This window comes from Haemaphysalis longicornis, unplaced genomic scaffold (genome assembly GCF_048455015.1).
Source record: "Haemaphysalis longicornis isolate Haplotype H1 unplaced genomic scaffold, Haemaphysalis longicornis Haplotype H1 scaffold_2, whole genome shotgun sequence".
NCBI lineage: Eukaryota > Metazoa > Arthropoda > Arachnida > Ixodida > Ixodidae > Haemaphysalis > Haemaphysalis longicornis.
Window position 1 is genome coordinate 114,757,500 of NW_027526295.1, and position 18,778 is coordinate 114,776,277.

Consider the following 18,778-nt stretch of genomic DNA (forward strand, 5'->3'; position numbering starts at 1 on the left):
GCATTCCCCATGTGTGAAAGTACCTCTCAGCCTTGAATTGATCGGTTAAGGAACATACGGTAGTGTATTCGTTCCACAAGTGGAGACTCAAACAGCGTGTTTTCCAGCATAGATGTCACGAAAGTGGGTAAACAGTGATACGCGGTCGGCTTCCCAAACTGGCGCGTTCACTTTTACTGCGGGAGTAGCGCTGCGTTGTGCGAGGAAGCTCTCTCTTCGGAGCCTATACGAAGGGGTAAACCACAGACTCGGTTGGAAAAAAATGTTTTATTTCACTTGGTCGCGGTGCCTTTGTAAACAGTTTTCTTAGTATTTGAAGGAACCTAGCATAAATATACACAGTGCAAAATGCATTGAAAGGTAAAAAAATTCGGAATATTTAATGTAATCGAGCGACACCAATGAAGGTTTTGGAACAAGTAAAACTAAGCATCACTCACAGCCGCTGCCCTAAAGGAGCATGCCGCGTATAATTTTTCCATTATCCAGGTAGAGCAGCGTTGCAGTCACCAACTAACCAAAGTACGTCGCTAGCACGCCACCCGTTGGCCGAACATGCGGCTAACGAATGCCCCATTGACAGAGGTGTTTTAATAAGAGAAACCTAGGAGCAACGATAATTCCCAACCCCAATAAAAGGCCACTTCATCGTATCGGCTCCAAACGTTTACGCCCCGCGTTTGGGAAATATTTCATGTATACTGAAAAAAGGGGAAATGCGTGGTATGTATCATGGACGGCAATAAATCTCGCGTGTGCAAAAAAAAAATAAGCTTGGCAGCGTTCGGCCTCCACGGTTCCCATAGACGCCCTTCAAATCGTTATACCAAACGCCGGTCCCGAGCACATGTGAAGCTTGGGTTCATGTGGCACAATAGCAAACAGAGCGGGCCGTCAAGACGTCATGACGACCAGAGCGCTTCGTCAAGCCCGCGCTAACCGACTCTCCGTCACGTCGGGTAAGCGTCTGTCCGTGTCTTCAGAGTCACTCGGCGGCAGCACGTTGGCCACACTTTTCGAAGTGGCAGCTGCGAGGATGGCCGCCGGGGTGTGGATACGCTACGCGTTAGCCGAGTCCCGCTCCGTGGCGACGCTGCGGCGGCGCGCCTCCTTCAGCTGCAGGTAGGGCACGGCGATGAGCACCACAGCGGCCGCGTACTGAAACACGCCGGCCAAGACAAAGCCGGGGCTGAACGAGTGGGTGGCGTCCCGCACCCAGCCTGCGTACGCCAGCATCAAATCAATCAATCTGTCAATCATTCAATCAACCAATCAATAACGAACGCAGCCTGAGTAACAAAAATGAACGAATGAATCAGTGAAACAGCAAGAAATTCTCCGTAACTTGAGAGTTCTGTCAAGTATAGTAAGCTACTGAAGTATACGCACAAAATTATCACCCGAAACGTGCGACTTTTTTCAACGTTTATTCAAATTTATAAAAAAAAACCCGGAGGTATCTTGCTAGTGCATCAGACCCCCTTAGGGGTAGCGATAAGTTAAGGTTCACGACGGGTATGGGTGGGAAATAGCAAGGGAAGAATAGTGGGTTGGGATATGAAATTCAGGAGAGTGTCCCACACTGCCCTCCCTAAATTAGGTAGGTAGGAGGGACGCAGGAGATCATTTAAGGAATTGGGTCGTAAGTTAGCGGGAAGGGTGTCTAGGAAAACCTGTCTTTCAGTTTGGAATCGAGGGCTTGTCCAAATAATGTGTTCAGTAGTGTCTGGAATTTAACAGGGGATACACATGCCTTGATTAGGTGATGAATAAAAAAACATGCAGATTTCCCTGCAGGATGGGACAATTTGCCGAGTGGATAAAAGCTGTGTCCCCTCGCAAAATATTGTATGGCCGTTCTAGAATCTGAGAATATATGATGGGCACGGGCGGGAGGGGAGGGTTGGTGTTTTAAGGCCAGCGCTGTCACCGCTTCTCCGTCCTCGGGAGGGGGGGCGGGCGACGGAGGCTGGAATGGCTGCGTTGGTGGTGGCTACCGTTGCTTAGATCACTCTATCCTGCAAAAATAGCCGCAGCGAAACCTGGTTGGTGTCATTTGCGGCGTCTACGTTAATGTAGGTGGTAGATGGGGAATAGGCGTAAGTGCGCCAAAGCGCAGGCCCTACGTCGGGCTACAGGGTGGGTATAATGCATCTGTCCGGAAGGGGAAGATATTTCGAGGTATTCGTGGTGGTGAGGGGTAAGGGTAAAAATGGGTTCGGGCAAAGGCAGTTAGTTTGGGTTAGTCAACGGCATGTTGACTTTCTGCAGGGTTTTGGGGTGCATTTGAGAGTTGGCTAAGGCGGTGGGATTCGACGAGCTCGGGGATCGTGCTTCATGTACCACTTAAGAGACGGCTCATTGCGGATGCGTTGTAGGAAGGGCAAGTGCTGTTCGGTACAGCCTGCGCTCTGAGGATGCCAGTTCGCCTAGTGCTGCTTTTGTGAGCGACAGGTAAAGTGGAAGTACGGGAGGCGCGAGGTGAAGAGAGCTGTAATGAGTTGTAATCTGTCTTTTCCGGAGGTTCCGTTGCCGCAGGTTGTGATCCGCAGGATGACTACTCCTAATTATGTCACGTACAGACAGAGTGTTTCTATCGCAGAGGCGTTGCCTTTATTTTGTTCTATGGCCACAGTAAGGTGAAAATTGAGGTGTTTGTCGCGTGCCGTTGACGTGCATTTGTAAGAGGTAGGCTAAGGGGTAGGTACCGACGTGGAGGTGGGAGGGGCATCTGGGACTTTTCAGGGTCGCATGATGTGTCTGCAGAATGAGCGAAGTTGGGGATGATGTCCGTTGCGAATGGAAGGGTGGAGTCAATGTGAGCATCGCCTGCCGGCAGTTATCCAGTGTTTTGTCCCCAGCGTACAGGCAGCTGCAAAGTTCGTGCAGTAGTGAGGGGAATAAGAGTTATGTTTAAGAGTGTGGAATATAGGGTGGAATCGGGGGTGTGAAACGGTTGTGAATCTATAGGGTAGAGGATGGCCCGTCGCCGAGTTTGAGTATGGCTGTCCGTAGTGACGAGAAGTAATCTGATGAGATTGAGAGTGTGGTGCCTATTTTCAAGATATTTTATCAGGAACGTTAGCTGAGTTGGAGATTCGGGTAAAAGCATTCGTGATATCTGAGGTACGGAATGTTGACGTTGGTGGATACACGTGAGCTGGGAGCAGCTCATAAACCGCGAACCTCTTTGCAGTGAATGGCAATACGAGTGGGGGAGCGGCGAATACCTCTGCAGAGCATTTCAGCTGTGTACATTTGAAAGGTGAGGTAGTCCCCGTGTACAACTCCTTTGTGTTTCAATTATGGGTTCCCGGAATCGGTGAAAACAACGATCCCACACCCTCCAGCACGTCCAAGCGTCATTTGCTTTCCAATGTGGAGGTATCACTCCTGCCGTGATTTTAGATTCAACAAATGTCGAAAAATATAAAGCTTCCTGATGGTCCTCATTGTTATTCAACAATGTCTCCTGCAATATGTTGTTTCCTCGAAAACGTAGTTAATGATTACTGTTCAACTGTGAAGCACGCTGTTGATGCCTCGGCGGCTATGCGGGCTAAATGGACTCGAATTATCGACATTTTAACTTGGAGCAATGGTTAGAAAGCCCTGCCCGTGTTCCTAATACCTCATTACAAAAGTGGGGTCTCCGCAATTGGTGGAAATCCCGTACAGATGGGCGTTTTCGTTTTACATGCGCTGATGCCTTCAAAAAATAACTGCCTCGATTGGAAATAGAAACCACGATCCTCAGCAGCACTAGGCCTTCCAGCAGTCATTAGAAAAGAGTAGATTTAAATCGAACATGGCCATGAAGCCTCCTCTGGAATAAAGGATTAAATTGATTGATTAAAAAAAAGCTGTCGTGAGTAAACAAGCCAAAATGACTATAAGCCAGTGCAGGTGGTTCACCTTGCCGCTTAAAAGTACCTGCCTACGTTTATCAAAACGTAGGGGCGCGTATTTCAAGCAGAGACGCGTAGATAGCATAGACGCGTACCTATACCTTGCCTCCACTTTTCTCCGATACACAATGCAGCCAAAAACACCAGCGTGCGTGCATGCATCATGCACGCACGCTGACTATTTGGTGCTGCAGTCTGGTGTACTTGTTACTAGCATTCCTAAGGTTACACCCGTAGGTGAAGGTGCTACACAGCGAGAGAAATATAAAGAGGCCATGCAGACAAAACACAAGTTTGGTTCACTCGAAAGATTGCCTCGTTAGAATCACACAGACCCTACTCGCTCAAATAAGCTACAAAATTAGGAAAAAAGGGAATTGCCATGCGGCCCACTGGCTCATTTCCCGCAACAGAACCTATGATGTCATATTTGCAGCTCTGCGATTGGCTGAGGACGGCAAAAGCAAACGTAAGCAGCGCTTACAAGCTTGCCAAACGAGCTATTTGCGCTTACACTTAGTGCACATTCATTTTATAGCAGTACGAATGGTGGGGTACACAGTGCCAGCGACGAAAGTACACGTAAACATGGAACTACAGATGTGTACTGGTGGTAGTACTTGGCGCACTAAGCTGTTTTAGCTGCACAGCACTGCGGCGCTTTGGGGTTGTCTCAGACGACACTTGCCGATTGGCGTAAGCGATGGTGTCTTACGTCACCATATTTGTTGAGCGAACACCATGTTTCACGAAACGATTACTTTTAAGTGCAATGCACTTCTTAAGCGACCCTGAACCTGCGTCCACCGGCGATGTCCGCGCACGTGGAGATGTGCGCGCGCAGCCTGGCCGCTGACATGGCACATACCCACGTGGGGGATTAGCCAGGAATCTCCTCGTCTTCCTTGGCAACGGGGGGAGATTGGCGCGCGCTGCCTGGCCGCTGACATGGCACATACCCACGTGGGGGAATTGGCCAAGAATAGGGCGTAAAAAGGGCTAATGCACCTGCTTAAAGGAGTACTGACACGAAATTTCAAAGCTGAGATCCGCTCTAGCAATCAAGTACAACTACAACACAAATAGGTGTCTGTGAATAAATGCATCTTTCTTTCTTTGTAGTTGTGTGTGTGTGTGTGTGATCTCTCTTTCGCGAACATTACCGAACCGCGCAAATTCAACTCGTTCATTCGCACTTTCACATTCTTCCCCTCGGGGAAATGCGGGGAATTTTCTATGTTAACAAAAACAAGCCAGGTACAAATATAATCAAGAACATTCCGCGTAGGCAGAAAACGCCTACGCGGAATGGGGGCACCATCTATGTTCACTAACGGTACGCAAGGGTCCACGGCACATATGATGCCATTGCAGACGTCACGAAAACACCCTGTTTGGAGGAAGGGAGTTTTAACCTAAATTGAATAATTCCTCGGTGAATAAAGCATCGTTTTGTTCCGGACAAGCCCTGGGGGCACTACAAAACACGACATATTTCTAATAACCGAAATTTTATTTGTCGTTGTGGCCCCTTTAAGGTGAGCAGTTGAACAACTTGGACAGCCGGTTTTGCGCCTGGGTTGTTGCGCTGCCGTTTTCATTCTCGGACACATTATCGACAGTGAGCTCGGCACCCCTTCGCAAGTTGCGCCTTATGCTCTTGCACACTTGTACCTCCTACTTTCACCCTTTTCCCTTCCTAGGATAGGCCCACTACATAAAAAAACGTCGTCCGGGAACGCGTCCGGCGCTACCTTTACGATACGTAAGCAAGTAGGGAGCCGTCTATTCATTAGTAGCCGGGTAGGGAAACGCAATTTATGTATCTGAGAATGGCCTAGCTACTGTGCTCCTCCTGATAAGTATAGCTAGGTTAAGTAAACATGTACATACATTATCATATGTGAGTTATGGGTGCAATGAGCCTGTAGAGCGCAGCCTCCGTGGCATGTGCTCTACAGGTTCATTGCACCCATGCTGACGCTACTGTGGGCGCGGAGATGTCGGGTAGCGGTGTGGCTTCAGGCCAGCGTGTGAATCGGTCCACACAAGACGGCCATCACAACACCTTTCGGCCTTTTCGAGTTCCTCCGAATGCCGTTCGGCCTCAGGAACGCTGCCCAAACGTTTCAGCGTTTCATCGATACAGTGACGCGCGGACTGCCCTTCGTCTATGCTTACGTGGACGATCTGCTGGTAGCAAGTACGTCCCTAGAGGAGCATCTTCACCATCTCCGCATTCCCCTCGAACATTTAGCTGCCCATGGCGTTGTCATCAACGCAGCGAAGAGCGAGTTCGGTGTTCCCGCCCTCGACTTTCTGGGACATCGACTGGATGCGACAGGCATTCATCCCCTCTCCAACAAGGTCCAGGCCATTCTTGACTTCCCAACTCCAACGTCGGTCACCAAGCTTCGCCAGTTCTTGGGTCTGGTAAACTTCTACCGTCGCTTTATCAGGAACTGCGCCACTCTGCTTGAGCCTCTCGACCGCTTTCCGGGAAGCGCTCCACCACTGAATTGGACTGGACCGCAAGTGCTGAGTCAGCCTTTCATGCCATCAAACGTGCGCTGGCAAACGCCGCTCTCCTCGCTCACCCAAATCCAGGCCGTCCACTCGCGCTGATGACGGGCGCCTCGAGTTCTGCTGTGGGAGCTGTCCTCCAACAGCACGTAAATGGCGCGTGGCAGCCCTTGGCCTTCTTCTCAAAACGTCTAACCCCACCGCAGACCCAGTACAGTGTCTTCGGGCATGAACTTTTGGCAATGTATCTGGCTGTGCGTCACTTCCGACATCTTCTTGAGGGTCGTCAGTTCACCATCTTCACTGACCACAAACCCTTGACGTACGCCATCAGCCGGCCCGACACCCATTACACGCCACGAGAAGGGCGGCAGCTTGCCTACCTGTCCGAGTACACGACGGATATCAAGCATGTCAGTGGCGTTGACAACACAGCTGCGGATGTTCTAAGCCGCGTGGACGCCATTGCCTCCACTTCGCCGCTTTTAATTGCACCCGACCTCCGCCGGCTGGCTGCTGACCAAGCAGACGACAAGGAGCTGCTGCGTCTTTGCACATCCCCAACTGCGCTCCAGCTCGAAGACGTGACACTCGACGGACAGCAGCTCGTTTGCGACTTGTCGACCGGAAAGCCACGACCATTCGTACCCAGAACCTGCCGTCGCGAGCTCTTCGACGCCCTGCACAACATGGCCCATCCTGGGATTCATGCCACGCAGAAACTCATCGCGGCTCGCTTTGTCTGGCCTCGAATGAACGCTGATGTTCGCGACTGGGTTCGCGCGTGTGCACCATGCCAACGCGCAAAGGTTCACCGGTACCCAGTTCCGCCGGCAAAGACGTTCCTACAACCTGATGAGCGCTTCGCCGTTGTGCACATCGACCTCGTCGGTCCCTTGCTCCCTTGCCAAGGCTACCGCTACCTACTGACTTGTGTGGACCGATTCACACGCTGGCCTGAAGCCACACCGCTACCCGACATCTCCGCGCCCACAGTAGCGTCAGCATTCGTGTCGACGTGGGTAGCGCGCTTCGGATGCCCATCATCCATCGTCACCGACCGCGGACGGCAGTTCGAGTCGGCTTTGTTCGCTGCGCTCCTTCACCTCCTCGGCACGACTCGTTTGCGCACGGCAGCGTACCGGCCACAAACAAATGGACTCGTCGAGCGCTTTCACCGCCAACTTAAGGCCGTGCTCACTGCACGCGACTGCCCAATACAGTGGGTCCAGCGCTTGCCCCTCACACTTCTGGGCATACGCACCACCTTCAAAACTGACCTGACGTGTTATTCGGCTGAACTCGTTTTTGGAACCCAGCTTCGACTACCAGCCGACCTGTTCGAGGTACCGTCCCAAGCATCTTCCGCCGCGGACTACGTGAAATCTCTGAGATTGATCCTCGCGGACCTTCGACCGCAGCCTACACGGGAACGAAAACCCAGAGGACCTTATGTGCTTCCGGACCTTGAACAGGCAACACAAGTGTTTGTGCGGTACGGACCCGTGCGCCGCCCTTTGCAACCACACTACGTTGGCCCTTTCCCAGTGGTAGAACGACACTCGTCAACATATGTCATCGACATCAATGGCTCTCACGACAACATAGCCCTAGAGCGCCTGAAGCCGGCATACGTCACTGCCGCCGACATCAACCCTACGAGTCTTCCCACTGTGGCTGCACACCACCGTGACCATCATGTACGTTGGGTTCATCAGAGCGTCGAACCAGCTCCTCTCTTGGGGGGGAGCCCTGTAGTGGCAAGCCACAGTGCCAGCGGCCGCAGCGTGACGCAGGCCCACGAGCGCGCTCACCCGCCGGAGGGCTCGTGCGCCCCTGGCATCAGTAGATAGAGACCCCACGGCGTTCGGAATAAACCGGCCTAGCTACGTGGTCTGGTCGTTTCTCTCTTTCAACGCCTCCGTGGCATGCGCTCTACAAACCCATTCTGTTTAACCGGAATCTTGCCGCTGTCGTGCCCGAAAGGGGTCGTTCTAAATTTGAATCCAGTAAGCCGTGAAGATACACTTGCGTTTCAAGTTATCAAGCAAATCCTCATATTAGACATAATGCAGAGTCCTTTCACCATGTGTTTGACGACATGATCGGAGCTCAACCGGCTAAAGGTGACTGCCCAACCTTCACCCGTGGTGAAAACTCGAAGACCACAGGGATATGTTGAGCGTGACTAGAAAGACATACCCCTATCATTAAGAGCTCAAATCTTGATACTTATATTGCTATGACGTCAAGTCATTTCGCAGCCGCAAAAAAAGTTATTTTTACAGATAAAACAGCTAGAGAAGGCCGAAATAAGAGGAGTTCGCGTATGTCGAAACCCAGAACAGTGCTTCCCAGTGATTACCTGTGATCTCATTAGGCGAACACGTGCTTCGGGTTGCTTGAAAACGTCCACAGAGATATGTTCTACTTTGTTTTACATCTTAACGCAAGCATTCCAGTACTGCAGCCACCCCATTGTTGAAACACCTATTAGCCGAGAGTTAGTATTAGGTAGGGTGGCTGCACACGTCGCAATATCAGCTTACAGCCCGGAAGTAGGCACTGAGTGTTGCTCCGTGAACCATCGAGGGGCAATTGCGCTGTCTGCGACCTTACCGATGAGTGGCGGTCCCACCAGCGTAGCAATGCCCTGGCAGAGCAGACTGAGACCGAACGCGTTGGTAAGCCGGTCGAGGCCCACAAGGTCGACCACGACCACCGAGCTGAGTGTGATGAATCCACCTGCAAACCAGAGCGTCATGTGTGTGCTGCTGTACGACAGAAAACAGATTATAACTCCTACTAATTTTGAAGTGTCAGCGCTGACGGCACTCACTCGCGAAGTAGAGGCAAGAATAGCTTGTGGAGGACGCCTTATATGTAGCCTAAGACACAGTCTTAACAACGTAAGAGTGGTCTTGGATGGAAAACATACTATTAATAAGAAAGGATACGGGATGGTGGCCATCTGAAACCATGACACAACGTAATGGCGTAGAATTTGTAGATAGGTGGATTTGCTGCAATTGTTGTACAGCGACGCTGTTAGTGCCCTCTTCTTCATAATCTTCTGTAAGCGCATCTGCATAGTAAGACACCATACCTCTCTTCATGACCTTCGCCTAGAATTCTGTAGTACATAGCACAACTGTATCTTCAACTTCCCCTCTCGTAAGCGGCCGCCAGCGACCCTAAGGCGAAACAGACAAACGCCGAGAAATAGGCCATTTTACAAATAAGAAATGGCCAAACAACTTCCTTTAAATTTTCGTTTCGTCTATTCAGGCGTGTGTTACATGCTTATAATATGTACAGAACAGGTAACCAAGAAAGGGAGTGCCTATTTTCCATGCCAGAACGCTGTGCCATATTGATGTTTTCTTGCTCTTCCGCGTGCATCAGCAGTCAGTGCAGAAACTAAAGCCGCAAGTCTAAGTAGGAACCTCATTTGGGTCCACGGCTCCAACGGAAATGTTTTTATCTCTGCCGTAGGATGTACTTTGTTTCATAAAGTCCACGCATGCGGCACTTCTGTCACCTCCGGCCGCTCCGTATGCAGCGGCGTACAGCTGCAGCAGGGAGTACGTCCTGGCGAGCACGCTGAGCACGGTGGACAGCCCGCAGATCATGACGCAGCCGGTGTAGATCCAGATGCGCCCCCGCCCCACAAGATCCGCGGCCTCGCCGATGGCTACGCGGCCCACCACGTTGCTGAAGCCGATCACCGACAGCAGGAAGCTGGCCTGTGCCAACAGTCACCACTTAATAGGCAGCTCAATCAAGTCGAGTCAAGTCGAATCAAGTCGAATCAAGTCGAGACGAGTCGAATCAAGTCGACTCGTCTCGACTCGAGACGAGTCGAGATGGGCACAGCAGCACCGCCTTACTCTTTGCTTGTCGCAATATTAAAGACGATAGTTCTTCTCGGGATATCTGAATGAAATATTTCTTCCTCTGGATTTCACCTCCTTTAACCACCTCCAAAACGTTCAAGAAAAATGCTTGAAGTATATTTTGATAGACCGTTTTAAACTACTACAACCACTTGCATATGTCATACACGTGCACTTTATGTGGTGCGAAGGAATACCCGTTGAAGTTTGAAGCAAAATATCAGAGCAAAGCCGATAGTACCACCGTTCTTTTAACCCTTTGAGGGTCGAATTTTGTCGCCAAATGCAACCCCCGAGGGTCAATTTTTGCTATTGCTGATTTAACTTCTTGGGATGAATCTATTTCGAAAAAAAATTATCGTAATTTTTTTAGGGTGACCATAAAGTGACCAAAAAAATCGTTTGTGTTGATACATACGTGTGGGTTATTCATGCATAACACAAAAAAATTCTAAATAAAAACGAAAGAGTAACAAACCGGAACCTTTTGAGTGCATCGAAATCAGACATCAGGGGTGCTATTCTCGTGTTTTGTCCCTTTTGTGTCCCTTTCAAAAGTATCCCTTTAGAGCGAGCCCTGATTGGCTAAAAGCAAACAACCGGATGTGACGTAACGCAAGCGTGGCGGACCTATATAAGTTTGACCGCGGCTTCTTGGAACAGGCGATTTGAATTTCAAACAGGCGGTTTTTGGAAGTAGTCATGAATGCTCCGATTATCGCCTTGTTGTTGGCTTGCCTGTGGAACAAGCTGTCGAGAAGCAATGTAGACGTCTTCCATATGCCCCGAGAAGCATTCCGCCAGCATTTCCGCCCCTTAAAAAGGACCGTGCGGAGGGTGTGCGACGAGCTCCAGGACGAACTTGGTCGGCGGACGCAAGGGCCCAGCGTCGAGAAGCAAGTGTTATGCGCCCTTCGTTTCTTCGCTGCCCTTCGTTTCTTCGCTACCGGTGGCTTTCAGTCAGGGGCCGGTAACGAAGAAACGATATCGCTGTCGCAGCCCTCCGTGAGCGTGTGCATCATACGCCGCCACCGCACGGTGAAATAAAGGATCGTCTGAGAGTTAGCTAATGGTCTGCAGGTGCACTGGAATAAACGATCGTCTGCGAGCTTGATGCCTGTCGAGCAGACAACCAAAATTACACAATAACTCCGCATGACATTTGCAACATTTTATTTGCACTTTACGCATACACATTCCAGCTTAACATTCGTAGACTTCTCGCGCAACAGGTACGTCGTTAAGAAACGAAAATCACCCCTTTTACACATTTTTTCACTCGTGGAGCACCACAAAGTGTCAACGACGTAAAGCACCCTCCCAGGTCCTTGGAAAAGCCCGCGTCGGCATGCCATAAGTGCGTCAATGCCGAAATACGTAACAGGACGGTAATCCACGGCCGTTGTCACCGATCTCAAAACGGAGTCCAACAGCGAAAAACTGAGTAACCGCAGCATTGCTTACACTTCACTGTCACAAGAAACAGCGGACTGCAGCTGTCATCTTTGGAAGTTCCTCCCCTTGCGGCGAAAACTTTCAACATCGTAAGAAAAAAATTTCATCGCGTTTAGTTTTTCAAAATACGTTCAAATAAACACATAGAAGATACTATGATACGGATTTAGTTCTCATAAACAGTTACGGTTTCATGAACAGTTACGGTATTTGAATCAAAGGCCCACTGCTTAACGGGAAGTACGTCACGATGAAAGGGACGCAAAGGGGACATTTTCAAAAGGGACAGTTACGAGAATACCGCCCCAGTTTCGCGGGCGCAAAAAGCGGGAAGCGCCCAAAGGACGCCACCAAAACCAGGCGCTGCGCGCGCGCGCGCGCGGGCGTGGCCGGATGCGCGAGCGAGAGACGGCGCACCGCTCCTATACGCCTCGAGATTCGCGATCGCTGCGCCGCCTGCCGCCGCTTCTCCGCGGCGTTTGCGGGATTAGCGCTGCGTGGCTGATAGGTGGTCATGCAGTGTTTTGGTTCTTTTTCGCTTCTCTTTGCCTTTCCGCGCACTAAACAACTTGTTATGGTGACGTCTGTAAGCAAACTGCACGTTAGGGCACTTAAAAAAAACAGCTGCGTCTTGGTAGAACGCTCTAACGCCAACAAGAGCTGCCCGGGGAGGCGGTTCTGCGCGCTTCTTGGCCGCTCTTGCGGGCGTCGGCGACGGCAGCAGCATATCACCGCTGTCACCTTCGAACACGTCAGCACAAGTGAATTCTATTTATTGTCGCCTCGTTTAGACCTGATATTGGCACTGTAAGAGGTTGATTCGTTTTGCAGCGCAGACAACAAATGCGGCTTTGCTTCGAATATGTATACAGAAAAATATGTTACGGGGATGTGATAACCCAATAGCTGACAAAAACTTGTGCCTTTTATGGGAGTATAAGCCACGCGAAAATGTTAAGTACACTCGAAGGCCGTGCGTTGTCAAATATGTGCCCAATCAAGCTTTATAGCAAGCACCAAGGTATAAGTTAATGAAACCACGGGAAAATGAATGGTCTGCAAGTCAGGAATAAATAGAATAGTCGTACGGGAATGAAAAAAAAAAACCGAGCCTCTCAAATGCTAAAGACGTCTGTTTGAGCAAGGTAGTATTCATCAGACCAACTAGATGCGAAATGCACTATTTCGCTAGACATGGGGGGGGGGGGGTGAGGAGGAGGACGCTCAACTATCGTTGTTTACAAATGCGGAACGAAATCAACGAATGAACGTTTTAGTAATCACACACACAAGCTGCGTGTTCACTTTTCGTTTGTTTTTCGCCTTCAACGAACGGCTGATCACTCGGCGGACGCATTTTTTGAAGAATACAGGGTATGCAGTTCACAAGCGATACGAGGTGTCGTTGGAAGCCTTGAGTGATTGATTGCAGGGTTTAACGCGCCGACGCAGCGCAGGCGATGAGGCGCGCCGTAATGGAGGGCTCCGGATTAATTTTGACCACCTGGGGATCTTTAACGTGCGCCGAAATCTCGTACACACGGGCTCGTTGGAAGAGTGTCGTATCTGATAAGAGTCTCGGTTTATGCTAGATTCTGCAGTCTCCCTGTGTCATACGACGATGTTTCGAAGAAGAGTTTGGTCACGGACGCGGATTACTCTATAAGCCCATCTTCGCGCTTCTGCGGAGGATAAATGTAACAGATGAATCTTTGCGAGCGCTCACCTCTGGACAAGACGACACAGCATTAAATTTGTCGTCGTGTACTGACTCCGGAGTGTAATTTTGCATTATCCATCGTACTTCTTTGGTACAATATTTGTGAAATTTATGCCGCATTGGCTTGTTCATGGTACTGATGAATATCTGATTTGTGATATTGGCAGGCGTAACTTGCGTGCTGTCACGTATGAGTGCTCCGCTGGATTTTCTAAGTGCACAAAGTCAATTTACAACATAGTGTGTATGGCCGCTACATGACCATCGGAGGAAACACTGCTTACGGAGACACTGCCACTAAATTTCAGGGCAGCGGAATTGCAATCAGCTGCATGCAAATGCTGGCTTCGGGACGCCGGCCTGTGACACACGCCCGGCGCTCATATACATCTAAGATCGCGTCATAAACGTTTATACTCCCGTGAACACACCACGCTTGCAAACAGAGTGCCTGCTCCACGTTATTCGGTATTTAGAACGCGGACAAACGGTAAATCGCTGCCTTGAACGAGCCCCAAAAGAAACGGCGACAGGGGGCAGCGGGCCGGGGACTCCCGCGCCTGCTTTCGAAACGGGCCGCTAGGGGGATTTCAGTGGCGCCCCTACAGGCCGCGCTCGAGGCGTATAAAATACAAAAAAGGAGAAAAGAGCCTCATCAGTTTCGCAGGCGCCCTTGGTCTGCGGCTGGCGCAAAAAGCGAGATGCGCTTGGTGGTCGATACCCAGCGCGCCCCCTCGTTACCGGATGCTCAAGTGACAGCCGGCGCGACGATGAAGTAAATCAAAAAAATAAAAAGAAGAGCCATCGACGCAAGAAAATAATTTGACGTATTTCGTCGGTGTGGCAGCACTTGGCAAGCAAGAGAAGTTGGCGAAAGAGGCAGGCTTTTTAAACATACAAGCGATGACGTGCATATACGTCATTGACCATTTTGAAGGTGTTGTAGAGGACGTATATGTACGTCCGTGACCCTGAAAGGGTTTTAAGTAAGTATACACGTTTGACTCGTTTATAAGATTCCAAATCAAAAGAAATGCGCGAAAAAAAATGGCTTCGAAGAAAGGCAAGCTGCGCCTTGTCTCAACAGGTGACACGCTAGCAGGGCAAAAGTGGAAAATTGATTTGGATCGAATTGAGAAAAACGCATTGCATTCCTCTCGGGAGGAGCATGAGGGGAAGGCAACACTCAGGGGTTAACGGGGGAGGATGCTATGAACCAGAGTAGGCGGGAGAGCTGTCGTCTTTCGACAACATTTAGAGGGAAAGAAGCGGATACGCGGTTAATTTTGCAGCTTCGACATTGTGTTCGGTCACACTTCAAACGTATAGCGTACGCACGTCGGTTTCGCTGACGCCCACTTCGGCTACTGCCTTGGACGGGAGGAAGAGGTAAGGCACGCTGTAGCCCATGCCGCAAAGGACGCGCGACAGCGCGAACGCCTGGAACGCGGGCTCGGAGAACAGACGGAAGTTGAGCATCTCGCCCAGAACGGCAGCCATCTGGTACGAGAAGAGTGTCCTGCGAAGCGCCCATTTTGTAGAAAATTATGAATACAGGAGCGACTTGGGAAGGCTTGGGAACGCGCGAGGTTTAAGATTCTTCGGCATTTGCGAGCGTACCTCACGCACCTTTCGCGGTGCGTACGTCAGTGGTGAGGCACGAGCAAGCGTGCACTTCCATTCGCGCTGACGAGGTGGCCCCACAGACTCATCAAGTACAGAGCTTTCTATACAACATATAAGTCTCTGATCACGTATATAGTCACTGCAACTCAGAATGTCCCAGTACGGAGTGCTGGTTCCAGTGACTCAAATCGCGTACGGTACGCGAGCACCGATACGGGGCGTTCGATACACCGTGTGGGCGATCGCGTGTTGCTATGCCCCGGAAGCTTATATGCGCGCCTACGAAACTGGTGGTAAGAAGTGGATTGCGTTTGTACACAGTGCGCATGTATTCCGCAAAACAAAACACAACAGCCGTGAGAACGGAGTTCGCGAACCGCTAATGGGATAGTGCAGAAGAGGCTTTAAAACGAGCACAATGATTTTATAAATGTGCTAAAGCAAGGTTTTCAGTCCAAACTTCTATGGTGGTTAAAACGTCCATGCGTCGCCGCTGTAAAAGCCAAGTAAAACATTAGACATTGCATTGACATCCATTGCATAGTTTGGCATTTGAATTTGTTGCTATGAATTGTGCAGTATTTAGAGACGCGGTTTATAATCTTACGGATGGTGTTCGCCTGGTAGTTTAACTACAATTATCAACAAATGCGCTAAGCCGGAATTTTCGAAGTAGAGTATTGTATAGAGAGACCCCCCGGCCCCAAAAATTTGAAATCTTATACGCCAACGTGTACGATGTCGTAGAGCAGATGTCGACAACCTGCAGGCCGCGGCACAACGCCAGAACCCCACCTCCACAGTCACTTCCTACCTGAATGCCGACATGGTAGTTTTCATCTCAAATAGGGTTAGACAGGAACAAAGAAAGATCGCTTCCAGTCGGCATAGTCCTGTACATTTGCCCAATTTTCTCTGTTTATCTGCAAAGTACCCCTCCCTCCAGCCTGTACACCGTTCGGCCCCCGGTGGTCCCGTCGCCTCAAAAGGTTACCGACCCCCTGTACTAGAAAGAATCTAGTCCCTTCTAGGCTACCAGACGGCCAACATCCGGCTAGGGACACTAGATGCAACGCGAAGTTCGTACAAGCCAATGCAAATGGCACAGTGCGTCCGGAGCAATCTTGGACAGCCACTCAACGAAATGAGCAGCCACTGAACAAAAACCGAGCCGACGTGGTTGGGGTTACTCCCCGGCTGAGAGTGAAACGACTGGGCCCGCTGTAGCAATATCGGAGTGTGGATACAGGAAAGAGGGTACGACCTAGACATTCCCGGGTAGCGGATCAAAGCTAAAGGGATACCAGTGCAGTAGTAGTGCGAACGAGTAAATGCGGGACTAATCAAAGGCTACCGTTTGATAAAAAGATGCGTGTTTGATATCGTACACACACACACACACACACACACACACACACACACACACACACACACACACACACACACACACACACACACACACGCACGCACGCACGCACGCACGCACGCACGCACGCACGCACACGCTCGCTCGCTCGCACGCACGCACACACACACACACACACACACACGCACGCGCGCACGCACGCACGCACGCGCGCACGCACGCACGCGCACACGCACACGCACACACGCACGCACACACACACACACACACGCACACACGCACGCACGCACGCACGCACGCACGCACACACCCACACACACACGCTCGCACGCACGCACGCACACACACACACACACACACACGCACGCACGCACGCACGCACGCACACGCTCGCACGCACGCGCGCACGCACGCACACGCACACGCACGCACGCACGCACGCACGCACGCACACGCACGCACGCACACGCACTTACAGGCATGTGGCCATTAGGCCTCGAAGTAAACAGGACTTGTGCGTGCATGCCGCTTGCCATCAGGTGCTCGTGACAAATCATCGTAGGTCATGCAACGATGGTACACTGGGAGATACGGGGCTTCGATGGTGTTTGTTTTATTAATGACACAGTTTTATTAATCACCAGCTTTATAGGTTCATCCCGCGTATGTGTGACGCATCTCAATCAAGCACGCGTAGGATCGCAAAATACGTATGCCAGTTCTCTTGGCGGTCAGAGCGCGCCAGTGCCAGCTACAGGCAGCAGTCGAGAAATAGTGCGTCTAGGCAACGTCCTCCGGCCAAAGCGTGAAACGTCTTAAAGGCAATAAAGGGAAGGAATGCCGCGCGAGCCAGGAAATGCGTTGCAAGGCGACGGACGCCCCTCATAGCAGGTGAGTGGCGCTGCAGGCAGGAACGTTAACAGCGCGTTGTCGGCTATCGTGTGCAAGAAAGCGACGCTTCTCCGTTTGAGCGCCACGTCAAGCCGTGCTCCGGCACCCTCTAGGCGCATATTTTCATAAATCCTTAATTCTTGGCACTTACCCACCGCGGTGGCTCAGTGGCTGGACGTTGCCCTGCTGAGCACGAGGTCGCGGGTTCGATTCCTGGCCGCGGCGGCCGCTTTTTTGATGGAGGTGAAAAGCAAAAACGCCCGTGCGTGTGAGATTTCGGCGCACGTTAAAGATCCCCAGGTGGTCAAAATTAATCCGAAGCCCTCGACTACGGCGCGTCTCATTGCCTGCGTTGCGTCGGCGCATTAAACCCCACAATAACTCTATCTACTTTTGTCACTTAGGTTTCGCCGGTACGAACGCTATTTTTCCCGAAAAATTTAAGAAGCTCCTGAAATGGCACAAATAACAGCTGGGGTGCTTTTTAACAGTGCTTCTGAGTAACTGTGATGATGTTCTGACCCGTTTCTCAGTCCAATGCATTATATGTTCTTTTGATCGAAAAAGCCGTCTGCTGCATTGGCGTCATGTGTTGGCATCTGTAACAGAAGAATGGCTCACAAGGAACTGCCAAGGATTTGACGAGCTTCGGGGCCTGTAATAAAAAAACAGTGCTTACTGGAAAGGTCGCGTGGAGATTGATTGATTGATTGTGGGGTTTAACGCGCCGACGCAACGCAGGCGATGAGGCGCGCCGTAGTGGAGGGCTCCGGATTAATTTTGACCACCTGGGGATCTTTATCGTGCGCCGAAGTCTCGTACACACGGGCGTTTTGCTTTTCGCCTCCATCAGAAAAGCGGCCGCCGCGGCCGGGAATCGAACCCGCGACCTCGTGCTCAGCAGCGCAACGCCTTAGCCACTGAGCCACCGCGGCGGGTGTCGCGTGGAGAGCTGGTACTTGCAGCTGTGGGTATGAGTGTGGTGTTCGACGGCATGTGATGTACGCGCGCCGCTTGCCTGGCACGGCCTCGCAACAGTCGCAATTACTCGCAGCGCGAAACTGGAAGGAGCACTTAGCGGCGTTAAAGGGCGCGTCGGTACTTTAGACTTCACAACTCGTTAATGTGTAGCTGTACCTGGAGTTGTTTTTCTTTAGGGTGTACCCAAAGACCTTGCAGAGCTCAAGTTGAGATTTATCTCCGCACTTTCCGGCATTTCGCTTGATTTCGTGTGGTGTTTTGGCTGCGGCTTGACTTTAAAGCAATACCAATTCCGGCGAAGAGCTTTGCCTTGTAATCAATAGGAGGGAACCAACACAAAGGCGCCTTAAGAAGACTCGCCTTTGAGATGCGCACAGGGCTGACCAATCAAGGCCTTTGTTGACATTTAGCG

General features: G+C 50.9%; 1 protein-coding gene across 1 annotated transcript in view; it reads right to left on the minus strand.

Annotated features, from left to right (window-relative positions):
* Positions 1–392: 392 nt before the first annotated feature.
* The window catches only part of LOC144168234 (monocarboxylate transporter 13-like), a 61,679-nt gene continuing 43,293 nt past the window's right edge, over positions 393–18,778 (minus strand). Inside the window, exons 7-10 of the mRNA XM_077697262.1 lie at positions 14,841–15,021; positions 9,973–10,177; positions 9,051–9,176; positions 393–1,220 (exon numbers count right to left, since the gene is read on the minus strand). Of these exons, the coding sequence (XP_077553388.1) occupies positions 1,060–1,220; positions 9,051–9,176; positions 9,973–10,177; positions 14,841–15,021 (673 nt within the window). The 3' untranslated portion in view covers positions 393–1,059. The remainder of the gene's footprint in view (positions 1,221–9,050; positions 9,177–9,972; positions 10,178–14,840; positions 15,022–18,778) is intronic.